Here is a 16,803-nt window from a genome sequence, read left to right as displayed (position 1 = left end):
CTTAAAAATAATAACAGTGACACAGTTTTATTAAGGAAGACCAATATCTACACCTAGATATTAGGATTTCAAAAAATTAACATTTCCGTCTCATTCCAAGTGATTCATATACTTTTTTTATCTATAATAAGTTATCATAGTAAAAGAATGGTCCTATGAAACAAATCAATAGTGTAGTAATGATTCCGGACAAATGGTGGGGGTAAAAAGAAGGAATATACTGTTGATGGATCACCTAATGACATTACTTTAAATTATAAAAGTATACAACATGTTAGTTTATTAATTGAAGTGGCTTTAAAATCGTACGGATCCTAGAAAATACTTATACGTGGGTGCCTGTGCCAACTACCAAAAGCAAGAACAGAGAAAGAAAATGATTCGTCTTCGTCAGCGTCTTTGTCACCTTTAGTTTATAGTCTTCGCCATGAAGTCTTCTGCTCTCTGTTTATATCTCACAACTTCTCTCTCTCTCTAGTTCACACTTCATATCGGTTGTTGCATCTCGAGCTCGAACCTTGCTGTTGCTGATCAGGTAAATTCTTCCTCTTTTTCTTGTTTCTGATGATCTGATCGGATTATGATCTTCAAGTGTTTGTCAACTGCTTCAAATCTATTCTTAAATGTATAGAAGCTACACGATTATTAGAAACATGTAGTGGTAGTGGTTAGCCTTTTATGAGAAGTACTATAGCCTTATACATATATGATATATATTCCTCCATTTAAGGAATCATTTTAACTCGACACAAGTTTTAAGAAAATTGTTTGATAATGTGAGGAAAGGTAAATACAGATAGTAAGTAAAATATGAGATTCATTTTTAGTACTCTATCTATTCCTTGTTAATAGAGGCATTTCTTTTCGACACGGAGTTTAAGAATAGTGTGTTAAATGGATGGTGGAAAAAGTAAGAGTAAAGTAAAGATGAAGAGAGAAAAAAGTAAAAACATAAATGATTGAAATAACTTAGAACTTCTTAAAATAGTAAAATGACTTTATTAACTTGAAATGAATTGCAGGTTCTAAAACAGAAATAATAATAATAATAATAATAATAATAATAATATATTATTATTATTATTATTATTATATATCTTACTATGTATTGTTGTGTATATATACGGTATTGTTTGAGCAGTATTATTATACCAGAAGTTCAAAATATGATAATTTAGGAATATAGGACTACATGAATAGATTGCATTTCGGAAAAATAAAAAAGAAAGAGAATAGATTTCCAACTTAATGTTAATGGAGTATGCATGATCGTAAAAACTAGACCAAGATTTACTTATTAATCAAAGCTCATTTTAGCTAAATGATCATTTTAAGTTTTCAAAAATTTTGTCAATAATTAATCATATAGTGCATCTTTTTTGTTTAGAATGTAAATAGTATATGGGTTTTAAAGGATATGTAAATAGTATTTGGGTTTTAATGGATCTTTAGTTGGGATCTTGTCGTCTTTGATTAAAAGTTTATATACTTCTTTAAGTAGATACAAGAAACTCTGTTCTTAGAAGAATTTATCTACCCTCAATATTTTTTAGTGACATCTTAGGTACCTTTTGAAACAAACCATCCAACGAGAGACAAGAACTAAAAAAGTAAAATTCGAAATTAGTTTTGTGATAATTATAGAAAAGTGCATTGATTTGGCCAGGAAAAAAAAATACACATCAGTCTATCAATAGTTTCCTTTTTACTATTTCGCGGTCGATGAAGTTTCATATCATTGTTATTGTAAATGATAAATAGTCATCAAATTATATTCACATTTTATTATAAAATTAATACACCTTCCGTCCTTAAAATATAATCACGTGTTGTTATTATTTATTTTTTTTGTCCGAAACAATTTTCCATCAAATTCTCTCTTTATCTAATTTTATTAGTTAGGTATTAAAACGTGTGCCGTCTACAAATGAAATATTCCCTCCGTCCCTAGTAATTGTCCATTTTAGTTTCGACATGGATTTTAATAAATGTAAAGGAAAGTGGATTGAAAAAATTAGTGGAATATGTGTCATATTTAATTTTATACTAATAAAATATGAGTAAAATGAGTTAATTGAATGTGGGGCTTTCATACCATTTATAGTAAAAGTAAAAGTGAATAATTAATGGAGGACAGACGAAAATGACAAAAATGAACAATTAATAAAAGACGGAAATAATATAGACCTGTAAAGTAACGAAACTTATATTTTACTAACTTTTTCAGACTCTCGTCTTAAAATCAGTGACGGAAAAAAGAGAACTCCTGCTAATCATCGGTGGAGGGGAATAATATGTGTTAATACTTTTGATATCATTTGAACTCCTCTGCCTTGTTTCTAAGTCGGTTCACAAATCTAATTAAAATATACTATAATTATTTTCTCCTAAATACAAGCAAATTATTAATGTAACCTTACAATAAAAGTATAGTAAAAAAAGCATCAAAGCACTTATTCACTTCTTCAGGTGTGGTTTTAAAGAGATGTTGTGAAGATCAAGAAATATAGAAATGGGAATTATCCAGAGCAGCAGCAGCAGAGGAAACGATGAAGGTGAAACCCCAAGAAGCTTTTTTTTCATCTACAAAGCTTTAAGGGGCCTATGGCGGAAAGTTTTTTCCATATTTGGTCGTACAAAGCCGTTACTCCCGCTTCAGAAACCGGCATCAAGCATTACCACCAAGCCCTTACTGGTTGCTAAAACCCCTCACATTTCTCCACCAACTAGGAAATTTTATAATCCGGCATCAAGCATAAGCACCGAGCCCTTACTGGTTGCTAAAACCTCTCACATTTCTCCACCAACTAGGAAATTTTATAATCCGGCATCAAGCATAAGCACCGAGCCCTTACTGGTTGCTAAAACCCCTCACATTTCTCCACCAACTAGAAAATTTTATGATGAAAATTTGAAGTGTGATAGTGAAGATCATGTGGTGGTGTGCGTACACCAGTCCTCAAACTCGGTTGTTTCTGTGAAAGAAAATGTTTCAAGAAATGGCATTGCTCTGATAAAAAACTCATCAGAAGAAGAAGATGATGTAATAGTAGTTGAGAAGATAAAGAGAGCTATTAGTGTGGTGCTGGAAGAGAGGTGGATTAAGCACTACAGCAGCGGGCATCGAATACTGTTGGTCGGAGAGGGGAATTTCTCCTTCTCCGCTTGTCTCGCGCTGGAGTTTCGCAGCGCTCCTAACATCATCGCAACATCTCTAGATTCCCAAGGTGAAGTAGTCTCACTTCACTTGTGTTGTTAATTAGTTATTGATTGAGAAGTGGATTTGGTGTTAGCATTTCTGAAGAGGCATTATGACAAGAGTATACACAACATTGAGGAACTAAGGAGGAGAGGAAGCAAGGTGATGCATGGGATCGATGCCACTACAATGGCTAAGCATCAACTGCTCGGACAACTTAGGTTCGATCGCATCATTTTCAACTTTCCCTACGTTGGGCTGCATACTATCAAGAATTTACCGCGCCAATCTCAACTTGCGTAAGCCAATTAATTGAACATAGCATATTAACTAGTATAGTCATGACTCATGTTCATATGATTATCGATGTGTGCAGACTTCACCAGGAACTTGTGAGGGAGTTCCTGGAGAACGCAAGAGAGATGATAGGGGAAAATGGGGAGATTCACATAACACACAAGACCAACGGTTTCCATAGAGAATGGGGGCTCGTGTCGCTTGGTCGCGGCTGCGGGCTCAGGCTCAAGGAGGAAACCAATTTCAACCTTGTGGATTATCCAGGCTACAACACTAAGTATGGATTTGGAGGTAATGGAGATTTCAATTGCTACCCCAGCAAAACCTACAAATTCCGACTCTAATATTTACATATTTTCTTGCTTGTACGTGTACGTGTAAATATATGAATTCCCAAACGAACCCCATATCATGCTACTGCATATTTCAATCCACATCAAATATAATACCCCATATGTTTTGAAAAGAAGATTTTGAAATAGATATTTACTGTGTTAAGCGGAGGAATAATAAATAGCAAAGAGACAATAAGTGAATAATGTAAGAAAGATAATATGTTTTACTGCTTTTTGTTAAAAATAAAAATGACTTAGTTAATAAGAAACTCATTAAGTACTGCTTTTTTGAGTTGTCTTTCCAAAACTGTGGTAAGTAACCAATATATTGGATTAGCACGTTGATTTGATCCATATATCTTCGCTATTCATTTTCTTTTGTAAGTACTGGAGCTTTCATGTTCCACCCGTTAGAATGAAGAAAAGATTGGTAATTGAAAGATATAATTAAAGCTACAATTAGAGCCTAAGGAAGAAAGCCAATAATCAAAGATACAATTAGAGCGTAAGGAAAAAAAAAAATCCTGAAATCAATCTAGAATCAAACATAGATTATATAGTCATATCTATAGGAATATGATCAATCGCAAACTCTAAATATTGTACAAACTTTAAACTATGGTCTGAACCATTAGAAAATATCAATAGATGATAAAATAATAGCAACAAAAAATGTTAACACTATGTCAACTGTATACAAGGATAAAATCCCAATAATATCCACCCTAATAATCTCTTTGGTCCCTCTTAGAAGTCTCATTTCTGATCGGCGCGGATTTTAAGAAATTATTTTACTTTGTAAATGAAAGTGGTAGAAAACTTTAGTAGAATGTGAGTCCTAATTTTATATATTGATTTTAGAGTGAACTACAAAAATAGTCCTTGGACTATGCGTTTATCTTGTCATTAGTCCCTGGACTTTCAAAATATCCTCAGACAACCCTGGACGAAGCGTTTATCTCGAAAATGGTCATTTTTCACTGTTTCATGACAAAAAATACCCTTTTGGGGGGTTTTGGGAGATTTGGGCAATATGGTCTTTTTACATTTTAAATCTGATATTATTTCAGTGATGTACTAAATCTGAGTATTATTTAAAAATTATCATTCTTCTTCCCTTTTGTCATCCTTCACTTTGTTTCTTTATTTCAATATTAGATTTAATTTTATAAAATTAAATTTTAAATTTTGATTTTTAAATATCAATAAATTTTAATAGTAATTTTAATAATTAAAAAAAATTATTGATATTTAAAAATCAAAATTTAAAATTTAATTTTATAAAATTAAATCTAATACTGAAATAAAGAAACAAAGTGAAGGATGACAAAAGGGAAGAAGAATAATAATTTTGAAATAATATCATATTTAGTACATCAATTGAAATAATATCAGATTTAAAATGTAAAAAGACCAAATTGCTCAAACCCCCCAAAACCCTCCAAAAGGGTATATTCTTCACGAAACAGTGAAAAAGGACCATTTTCGAGATAAACGTTTAGTCCAGGGTCGTTTGGGGATATTTTGAAAGTCCAAGGACTAATGGCGAGATAAACACATAGTCCAGGGACTAATGGCGAGATAAACGCATAGTCCAGGGATTATTTTTGTAGTTCACTCTTGATTTTATAATAAAACGTGAGTGAAGTGAGTTAGTAGAATGCGTGGTCTACTATAAAAAATAATGAAAATAAAATAATATTTCTAATCGGGACCAGACGAAAAATGGCAAAATGAGAAGAAAAAATTCAGTAATCAAAACACCAAGATGACATTATGACATGATATGCCTACCCAATATTTATTTGACAAATGAAAAGTGATTAATACTCAAATTAATCATACATAATATGTCATTCACTTCTTTGGAAAAATGCCAAAATGTGGTAACACCTGTTGAACTTCCTATATATGCAAAATATGCATCCATGTATATTCACATAATTTCGTGATTAGTCTTCTGAACAAATTCATTGAAATTATTTTAATTAACTTTATTTTGTTAATCTTTATGATGTTAATCATGATGTAAAATATTTTAGTTAACTTAGTTTTCATATGATATTACTGTAATTAACTTAATTTTGTTATTTTTCATATGATATATTACTCTAGCTACTTTTAATTAAATTACTATTATTAATTTTCACATGATATTAATTATGATGTAAAATATTTTTGCACCTATATATAATATATATGGTTTAGTTCTTTTTGCCATTGCGCATCATTAACTATATGAATGACTAAAACACGATCAAAAAAATTAATATTTTTACATCAAATATATTTATATGGTATGAAAAAACTCCAAAAACAAAATACAACAGATTACTCAGTTGCAGATCTAGGGGGGGAGGGCAGGAGAGGGCGGTCGCTCCCTCCCGGTCGTTCTGAGAGCCTAAACTTTTCCTTGAATCGAGCCGAAAATAGTATATTCATCCCCTCCATAGAGTGTACAAATCTATTTGTTTTCAATAAATGTTATATAAATAATATATACGTTATATATGTGTGCATATGGATGCATATTTGATATTTGTAGGATTAAATAGGAAGTTCACAAATATCACCATATTTAAGTATTTTTCCAAATAAAGTTAATGTCCCATTAGGTGAGATTTAGGTGTTAACATATTTCAATTTATCAAATAACAGTTGGATAGACGTACCATGTCATAATACCACTTTGGTGTGTCTTAGCTAGTGAATTTTTTCTCCAGAATGAGACGTCTAATGTGATACGACCATGCCCGGAAGGCCCATGACGAGGCGCCTACATGAGGGGATCTCCCCTTTCAACCAAAAAGCCATGTTGGAGGAGTCTACGAAGACCGAGGAGCACACGAAAAGACTCGTGCCGAGATTTGAAGGCTGGGAGCTTCCACCCGACCGGGTAGATTCTGCGGCACTCCTTCACCTGGCCGGGTGCTAGTCGCCACCCGACCGGGTAACAATTCGGCCACCCGCCCGGGTGGCTCTTAAGGCGCTGCCTCACCCGGCCGGGTATGATCTGCTGGAAGAGCCTAGGCCAAGCATCGCCACCCGACCGGGTAACCATTCTGCCACCCGCCCAGGTGGCCCGTCGAAGGCATGAAGGAGTCAAAGGGTTTCACCTGGCCGGGTAGAGTGACGCGGACAAGATTTTGTGGGCCTTTTCATTGGGAATTGGACCCTAGTATAAATATCTTTTGATGCCATCTTTTTCCTTAGATTTTGCTGAATTAAAGTTTCTACCCTAGACAGTTTCCTCTTTGAGGATTGTATCTAATTCCTTCCTTATAGGTTGCTTGTTTTCATCTTTGATTGACTCAAGTAGAGGTATGCATCAATGAGGTGTATCCATTGAGTAGTGGAGCCAAGGGGTGATAGAGCTATTGAAAGTTGCCTAGGATTGTTTCCATTATTTTGGTCAAGGTCCTATGGTTGTAGTTCTTTTATTTCATCATTATACACATGCTTCTCATCTCTAATCTACCATCCATTCTTGTTTAGGTTCAATTTTCGTGGTTGGATCTCTTTTTATCCTTTTGTTGTTCTTGTTAAATTGAAAATCAATCTCACAAAAATATCTAGATCAAGCATCACAAATGGGTAATTCCTCGGTAAATGGATCATAAAATACATGGATCCTCATCATTTGGTATCTAGAGCCTAGTACCCACTAGGTGTTTCTTCTATTGCTTCCTTGAGTTTTATTTTATTCCTTATTTTTCTTTGTTTTTGTTGGGATGATCGGATTGATCTATGTTATGTGTTCTAGCTACGTGCAAAAGTTCATCAAAAAATTCCTTCGTTTGCCTAGTTAACTGTGGAGATTAACATCATTGCCCTGTTTTGGCATAGTTGGGGAAAACTATACAAAACCTATCCAATTATCAAATCTGACTATATATGGCTATTTTTCCCTTGATATAGACTTGTTTATGAATATATCCACCAAAATTCATCCAAATTGGGAGCGGTGATCAATACCAAAAAAATTCATAAAGATCAGCCAAATTTCAGCAAAAAGCTTCATCCCATGTTTTGTTTCTTTGGTGTGTGTATACTCTAGGCCTAGTTTTCCTTGCTTTCATATGTTTAATCATGATTACTTTGGTATTTACTACTTGGTGTCCATATGTTCTTGAGGGTATACCTTGATTGAGTTGTCCAGGCACCAACGAGTGGGAATTGGATCGAGAGTGTGTGATACTAGCCCCACTATATTCTAAACCAACCGAGTGACATTGGTGAGTGACTTGGGGGGTAGGGGGTGGGATACTACATTGGGGCGAGTTAGCTTCTTAAATCTCTTTTTTTTATTTTTACTATTCTCTAAGACTAGTCCCTAGTCTTTGTTTTTGTGTTTGTAGGAAAACTTTGATGCCTCCTATTACTCGATCCAACAAGATGGGGGACATCCACGAGGAGGAGGAAAGGAAGGGAGCGGGCTCAAGTAATCCCAAACCCGAAGGTGATCTAGTGAGCTTGATGGCCCGAATGATGAAGGAATTCAAGCAAGAGGTGATGACCCAAATGGATGTTTGGGCAAGAGAATCCGAAGCTCGTATGCTAGCCGCCCAAAACACTCTATTTGAAGAGTTCAAAGGAAGAGTGGGGGTGAGACCACCCACTCCTATGGGCAATGTCGTTCCCAATGAGGTTCCGGAGGAAGATGTTGACGAGGAGGTGTATGAGGGATGGCAAGGAGGGTATGTACGGGATAGGGTTAACAATTTGGAGAATGGAAGGTTTGAGGAGGTAATGGAGCCAATAGGCGGTTTGGAGGAGGAAATGGGGGATATGGTCGTTTTGGGGTAGGAAACCAACATGGAGGGATGGAGCCTTATGGGTATAGATTTAGGAGGGATAGGTAATATTAGGAGGAGCCCCGACAGAGTTTGATGATCCGTCCAAGACCTTGAAACACAACCTACCCGAATTCCACGGCAAGTTTGACCCCGAGGCCTACTTGGAGTGGAAATCTCAAGTGGAGAAAATCTTCCCCCTCCACAACTATTCCGAGGGTGACAAGGTAAATATTGCATTGGCCGAATTTAGGGGTAATGCTAATACTTGGTGGAATGATGTGTTGAGAAAAAGGAGGATAGCTAGGATGGGGGATGTGCGTTCATGGGATGAGTTGTGCCGAATCATGAAGGAATCATTTGTGCCTAGGTCCTATTATCTCAAGCTTCATGGGGAACTTCAAGACCTAAGGCAAGGATCCATGAGCGTGATGGATTACTACTATGAACTTCTTGCATTGGTGAACAAGATTGGAGTGAATAAATCGGAGGAATCCACTCAAGACCGGTTCATCCATGGTCTCAATACTTCGTTGAAGCATAAAATCCAAATTGAGGCTTTAAGAGAAATCACATTGGGGGAAGTACTAAGTTTTGTCGAAACCTATGAGAGGCAAGGAAAAGAAGTGGCTCTTAGCAAGGCGAGGGTGGCCTCTAACCAAACCGGGATGGGAGGAAACAAGTGGAGTACCCCTTCCAAGAAGATGGAGAGTCCGCCTATTACTCAAGGCAAGACACCATACAAGGCATCGCCAAACCCGAGCCCACAAGCTACCAAAAATCCTTCTTCAACGGAAAGTAGCAAGGTGCAATATTTCAAGTATAAGGGCTATGGTCACTATGCATGTGAGTGCCCTAACCAAAGAGTGATGGTCATTGGGCAAGATGGTAGCGTGCATAGTGAGGATGAGGAGGATGGAGTGGAAGAAGGCAAGGAGGCGAGTGTGATGCCTCGTATGTCATATTTTAGTGGAGAAGAAGAGGATGAGGGATTGAAGGTCTTAGTGATGCTAAGGATGCTCAATGTCCAACCCGATCTTGAGGAACATAAAGAACAAAGATGCAACATCTTCCATATGAATTGCAATGTACGATCTAAAACTTGTTTGGTGATTATTGATGGAGGTAGTTGTGCTAATGTGGTAAGTGAACAATTGGTGGACAAGTTGGGGTTGAAAGTTGATAAACATCCCAATCCTTACAAGCTTCAATAGCTAGGGGAGTCCGGAGAGCTAAAGGTGAAGGCTCAATGCTTAGTTCCCTTAAAGAATGGTGTCTTCGAGGATGAGGTGATGTGTGATATCATTCCAATGACTGCTTGTCATGTGTTGTTGGGAAGACCTTGGGAGTTTGATAGGAGGGTGTATAAGAATGGTTTCACCAATGAATATTTATACATGGTGAATGGTTTGAAGGTTAGGTTGATGCCCCTCTTACCTAAGGATGTGTTTGAGGCACACCAATATCTATAAAGGGAAAAGGATAGAGAGAAATGACTTGTGAGTGAGGGTGAGCTAAAAAAGTCAAGTGAGAGAGGGGGTGGTGAGAGCAAAAATAAAGTACCTAAACAAGAAAAACCACAAGCAAGGAAGGGAAAATGTTGCTTGTTAGCTAGGACTCCCGACCTTGGGTGGGCACTAAAAAGCCGTTCAATCATTCTCCTCATGGTTCGGAACGATTTATGTTTAATTGCTAACACTAACCCTTGTCCTTTGGTGATTGAAAGTGTTTTTCAAGGTTTTAAGGATGTCTTCTCGGATGAGCTACCCGATGAGCTTCCACCATTGAGGGGCATTGAGCACCAAATTGACTTTGTGTCGGGTTCATCTCTTCCCAATCGGGCGGCGTACAAGGCCAACCCAAAGGAGACTCAAGAGCTTCAAAGGCAAGTCGAGGGACTCCTTGCCAAAGGTTTGATTCAAGAATCCCTTTCACCTTGTGCCGTACCCGTTATTTTGGTACCTAAGAAGGATGGAACTTGGAGAATGTGTGTGGATTGTAGGGCCATCAATAAGATTACCATTAAGTATAGGCATCTCATAACTAGGCTTGATGACATGTTAGAGGATTTATGTGGCTCAAATTGCTTCTCTAAAATTGATTTAGCTAGTGGATATCACCAAATCCACATGAAAGAGGGAGATGAGTGGAAAACCGCCTTTAAAACCAAGTTTGGCTTATATGCCTTTTGGGTTGACTAATGCCCCCTCTACTTTTATGCGTTTAATGAGCCATGTTCTTCGTCATTTTATTGGAAAATTTGTGGTTGTGTATTTTGATGATATCTTGATTTATAGTAAAAGTGTGGAAGAACATGCATGTCATCTTACAAATGTGCTTGAAGTGTTGAGAATGCATGCTTTGTACGCCAAGTTATCTAAATACACTTATTGTGTTGATGAGGTGGTGTTTCTTAGATTTTTTGTGGGAAGGGATGGTGTGAAGGTAGATGAGGAGAAAATGAAGGCGATTAGGGAATGGACTACACCCAAGAATGTGAGTGAGATTCGATCTTTCCATGGTCTAGCAAGCTTCTATAGGAGGTTTGTGAGGGATTTTTCTACTAAGGCCTCCCCCCTAAATCACCTTGTAAAAACTTTTGATATTTTGAGTGAGCATTTCTTTTGGCCTTGCATGAAGAAACATGTTGAGAAATTTTATGGTCAATGCATAGAGTGTAGGCAAGCTAAGTCTAAGTCTAATAACTTTGGGCTAACTCAAATTGCATGGGATCCCAAAAACCATTGTGAGTGATAGGGATGTCAAATTTTTGAGTTTCTTTTGGAAAACTCTTTGGGGAAGTCTTGGAACCAAACTCCTCTTTTCTACTACCGCTCATCCCCAAACGGAAGTAGTGAATAGGTCCTTAGGTACCCTCTTTCGTGCCCTAGTATTTGAGAATAAGATGTCTTGGGAGGAGTGCCTACCTATAGCCGAATTTGCATACAATAGGACTTTGCATTCCACGAATAAGTTGTCTCATTTTGAAGTTGTTTATGGGTTTAACCCCCTCACTCCGTTGGATTTATCCACGGTGGATTTGCCTTTGCCAATTATGCTTGATGTAGGGGGAGAGGAGAAAGCTAAGTTCGTGAAGGAGTTGCACATGCAAGTGCAAGAGAGGATTCGAGAAAAGGGAGAGCTAGTAGCACGCCAAGTGAACAAAGGGCGCAAAAATGTGGTTTTTGAACCCGGTGATTGGGTTTGGGTGCATCTTAGGAATATACGTTTCTCCGACAAGACCAAGGGGAAGCTTGCCCCGAAAGGAGACGGTCCTTTCCCCGTGTTTGGAGCGCATCAATGACAACGGATACGTGATCGACTTGCCCGGTGAGTATAATGTAGGTTGTGATGGAACCAGCAGCGGAAGCGGTGTTGAACTTGATTATCATAATTTTACAATTATTAATCACACCAATAAATCACATAATAATCAGATCTATTTAGCAGATTATTTAGACAAAATCTATTTGCATAATTATCACATGTATCATGCTCATAACTTGAATTAATCATGCTTTAAGAATATTGAAACCTAAAACATGCTTTTCTACGGAGCAGAAAAATATCTAATTAATTCTCCAAAGAATTGAAGATGGCTAGCTTCTTCTCCACGTGATGCTTTGAATATTAGACCACAAATCTTCTCTCTGGTTCCCGAACTGTACTCCAATATCAGTGTGGGATGATCTTACTAGAATACTAGGACTTAAATAAAGAAGACAGAAGAAATCCTTTTGGGAATAGGAGTGGAATTCGAAAATTCCTACAGCTGGGGAGGCTGAAATTTTCGAAAATTGCAAATAATGAAATTGTGATTTTTCTGTCTCCTTTATTCTCCTATTTATATTAAGTTCCTTTTGGGCCCAGACAGGGATCTATGGAAGGTTTTGGATATGGGCTCATCCAATTTACTTTTTACTAATTAAATTGAACCCACAATTTAATATAAGTTATAATTGGAATATTACGAGCAACCACTACAGAAGTAATATTGAACTCTCCCCATCCAAATCCGAAATTACAAGTAATCCGGGTTTCCGTTTAACTTTCATTTCCCGCGCTTAAGATTAAAATATCCATTAATTAATTAATGTCTACTATTGACTTAATTAATTAACTTCTTATTAATTCCAAGAATGGACTTAGCATGAAACGCTTATTTATTATTCATAGAGTAATCAAACTCCAACTAGTTAGGTTCCGAATAATAAAACCTTGTTTCGCGCTCCTCTTGAGGACAATATCAAACGAGACTCAGCTCGCGCACGATTCAATATAATAGCAATCCTAGCACCGCTAGATATTGATCACCACTACCCAATATATCGGGATAATTGGGTTACGAAAAACCCGCACCATTTGATAAGTCAAAGTAATGCATAATCAATATCGTATGCTCAATGCTAACCTACATTGATTAAGAAACAAATATTATCAAGACCTCGCCTTTCGGTAGATAGCCCAAGGACAAGTCTTGCTGTTAGATCCGTTCAGTGCTATACCACACCAATGTCATCTTATTTCAGTTAGGCTTAGAAATATGCGGACTGACATTGGAACCTTTCTCGATGGATATGCTCTAGGTTGTGAAATTCATCTTTTTCTTTGTTTAGAACTGACCGTGTTACCTTAAAGTGGACGACGCCCACAATCGGTCTACTAAAACAAAGACTTAGACTTTGTTAAGTTAACTTATACATTTGAACATGTATTAACATCCATTAAATGTAAAACGTAACAACATTATGACAAAAATAATCTGTTTTATTCATTGAAAAATAAAATAAGAGTTTTACAGTATTCAATCACTCGAAACGTGATTTCTAGTATACAAACTCTAACAGGTTGCACTTTCAATGTGGCTGATTTGAGTACTTTTGACTTTGTAGGAGGTCCGGATTTGAGGACAAATCCTTTCCAAGAAGGGGGGGATGATACGACCATGCCCGGAAGGCACATGACGAGGTCTATGATGAGGCGCCTACATGAGGGGATCTCTACTCTCATCCAAAAATCCATGTTGGAGGAGTCTACGAAGACCGAGGAGCACACGACAAGACTCGTGCTGAGATTTGAAGGCTGGGAGCTTCCACCCGGCCGGGTAGATTTTGCGACACTGCTTCACCCGGCCGGGTGCCATCCACTGGAGTCGCCAAGGCCAAGCGTCGCCAGCCGACCGGGTAACAATTTGGCCACCCGCCCGGGTGGCTCTAGAGGCGCTGGCGCGCTGCCTCACCCGGCCGGGTATGATCTGCTGGAGGAGCCAAGGCCAAGCATTGGCACCCGACCGGTTAACCATTCTGCCACCCGCCCAGGTGTCCCGTCGAAGGCATGAAGGAATCAGAGGGTTTCACCCGACCGGGTGATTTAACACCCTTAATTCCACCCGACCGGGTAGAGTGACGCGGACAAGATTTTGTGGGCCTTTTCATTGGGAATTGGACCCTAGTATAAATACCTTTTGATGTCATCTTTTCCCTTAGATTTTGCTGAATTAAAGTTTCTACCCTAGACAGTTTCCTCTTTGAGGACTGTATCTAATTCCTTCCTTGAAGGTTGCTTGTTTCCATCTTTGATTGATTCAAGTAGAGGTATGCATCAATGGGGTGTATTCATTGAGTAGTGGAGCCAAGGAGTGATAGAGCTATCGAAAGTTGCCTAGGGTTGTTTCTATTATTTTGGTCAAGGTCCTATGGTTGTAGTTCTTTTATTTCATCATTATACACATGCTACTCATCTCTAATCTACCATCCATTCTTGTTTAGGTTCAATTTTTGTGGTTGGATCTCTTTTTATCCTTTTGTTGTTCTTGTTAAATTGAAAATCAATCTTACAAAAATATCTAGATCAAGCATCACAAATGGGTAATTCCTTGAAAAATGGATCATAAAATACATGGTTCCTTATCATAATAGGGACTTGACGAAGTATAGGATAGAAGTGAATGTAATCCTATTCTGGTGTAACTACCTTAAGAAGGATTTACTTTAGCTCTACGTCCTTCCGTGCAGCCTCTTTCCGCTGTGCAATTAAAGCTATCTTCAGATCCGTTGGGCATGGGATGTTTTTCAGGAAAACTGGTCATTTCGGGTATATGTCATTGGCTAAGTAGTACCTCACTCCCAATGCATAAAATCTATGCTCTCAAGCATTCCAGGAAAGTCGTGCACCCTCTTATGCATTTCCATTAGGAACCGACAATCGGTGGCCTTCGTCTTGCACAAATATGTGGTGCCGAAGGCCTCCACCACGTACTCACAAAATTTAACCAAAAACTCCTGCCCAGTTGATTCCCCGATGTGGTGCCATAGGCCAATTGACGAAGCGCAACCGTGCACTTCGTAAGCGAGGATAGCCCGGGTCTGCCGGCTTCATCTTACCGCAGCTGGAAGTACAGGCAAAAAATGTGGAGAAACAGTTCTCACCGGATACTAAACCGTCGGGAAAAAAACCGTTGGTCCCCACCGTGGTTCATCGGCGAAGTAGTCTTCGAACAGATGTTTATGAGCTACGTCATGCTCTCGGTGGACGTATGTCCAGCGGCGGATAGGCCTTGGGACCTCCTCTTCGGCCTGCTCTTGCATTGCACGAATACCAGCGAGAATCTGGTCCGCTAAAGTAAATTATTATCTCTCCATAGTCCGATTTGCGTCCTCACCGGGAATCATTTTGGAAGAGTGAGTGAGATTTGAGATGAAAAAAGAGATGTGTGAAAATGAGGTGTATTTACAGATTGAAACATAAAAAAAGAAAAAAACATGTCGCTCATCCTCATCTGTGGGCCTGCAATGGGCGGATGAGGCGCCGGACGAGAGTCAGGCAATGTGTCTTCTGCAGTCGAACTTTCGTCCGACCCGCTCGTCCGTCGCCTCGTCCGACGACCTGCAGTTGTTGGACCAAGACGGACGAGGACGATGCAGAGGCCTCATCTAGACGAATTTCTCAACCATTACGGATGCTCTAAGAAAACAAACTACTGTTTTCAAGTCGAGTTGAGATATCAATCTTTCCGTAAGATGAAATATGGTCCAACTAGTGCTCACAAATTGAACGTATCATCTGCGGAAATGAAATTACTTTTTTCATATTGTGTAGAAACACTTCAAACTCGTAGGCATTGACAAATTTGATGTTGAGTTGAAAACCAAGCAACACAATATTCCTATTATGCATGCTAACATGGTAGAGAATAAATGAGACAAAACTATAAAATGCATCGTGTCCGTATGTTCTCTCATCTACAATTCCATACTTTTTAAAGAGACAGTATTGGAAATATGAAAAGTTATATACTCCTATAACATTAATGGAGTGTTCAGTTTGCAAGATTGTATTCGGGATTAAATTTGTAGTGTGTTTGATTCATGAGATTCAACCCCACAACTTAATCCTAGATGGATAATCACAAGATAATTAGTCATAACTAATTCCCTATGATTAAAATAATCTCATAATTCAATCCTAAATTGTATCTTGGTATTATTTTACCTTGAAAATCGAACACCACCTAAGCATATTATTAATCTAACGAGGGTTACATGTGATGAAAAAGCCAACACGCTCCTATTTCCCACTCCACTCTCCCATGATCCCCAACATTATTTAATTACATCATTTTTCGTAATTATAGACAAACTGAAATGTTAAAGATCACCCTACGACGAATTCGAATTTAAAATCTTTGACACACTAACACACACTCTATTGTTAAATTAACAAAAACTATTTAATTGCATCCTTATTTCTAACTTCGATGAGCTTGTAAGATTCAGTTGGATTTGAGAGTTCCATAATTGCGAATTTCTAATTCGCATCTCTAATTGCGAATTTCTACGTGGCTTGGACCATGACTAGCTATTGTGTATCATCAACATAAAAAATACACCCCCGTCCCATTAAATATGCAACATTTGGAAATCAGTCCAAATTTTTATATAGTGTTGTTTTGTGAGTTAATGAAGAGAGGATAAAGTAAAAGAGATGAAAAAATATAGATAGAAATGTTTTCATTTTAAGAAATGTTTCATTTTTAATAGGACAAACTAAAAAGGGAAACATTTCATTTTTAACGGGACAGAGGGAGTATAACTTCTTGAATTTATGTTGATTACGACTAGGATTATTGTGATTTGCCCATTTGATTTGATTTTCTTAACTTATACCACATGCATAGTTT

The 16,803-nt window shown here is 37.7% G+C and overlaps 2 protein-coding genes across 2 annotated transcripts; both read left to right on the top strand.

Annotated features, from left to right (window-relative positions):
- The first annotated feature begins 2,512 nt into the window (after positions 1-2,512).
- LOC125187727 (uncharacterized protein At4g26485-like) lies at positions 2,513-3,930 on the top strand. Its single transcript, XM_048084353.1, has 3 exons — positions 2,513-3,227; positions 3,294-3,498; positions 3,576-3,930. The coding sequence occupies exons 1-3, from the start codon at positions 2,513-2,515 to the stop codon at positions 3,838-3,840; spliced, it is 1,185 nt and encodes a 394-aa protein (XP_047940310.1). The 3' UTR covers positions 3,841-3,930.
- A 2,650-nt stretch (positions 3,931-6,580) lies between these two features.
- Positions 6,581-10,096, top strand: LOC125189567. The gene is made up of 4 exons (XM_048086832.1): positions 6,581-6,759; positions 8,190-8,577; positions 8,690-9,766; positions 9,839-10,096. The coding sequence occupies exons 1-4, from the start codon at positions 6,581-6,583 to the stop codon at positions 10,094-10,096; spliced, it is 1,902 nt and encodes a 633-aa protein (XP_047942789.1).
- Positions 10,097-16,803: the final 6,707 nt, after the last annotated feature.

The sequence above is a fragment of the Salvia hispanica genome, chromosome 5 (assembly GCF_023119035.1).
Source record: "Salvia hispanica cultivar TCC Black 2014 chromosome 5, UniMelb_Shisp_WGS_1.0, whole genome shotgun sequence".
Classification (NCBI taxonomy): domain Eukaryota; kingdom Viridiplantae; phylum Streptophyta; class Magnoliopsida; order Lamiales; family Lamiaceae; genus Salvia; species Salvia hispanica.
This window is presented reverse-complemented; position numbering and strand designations above follow the sequence as displayed.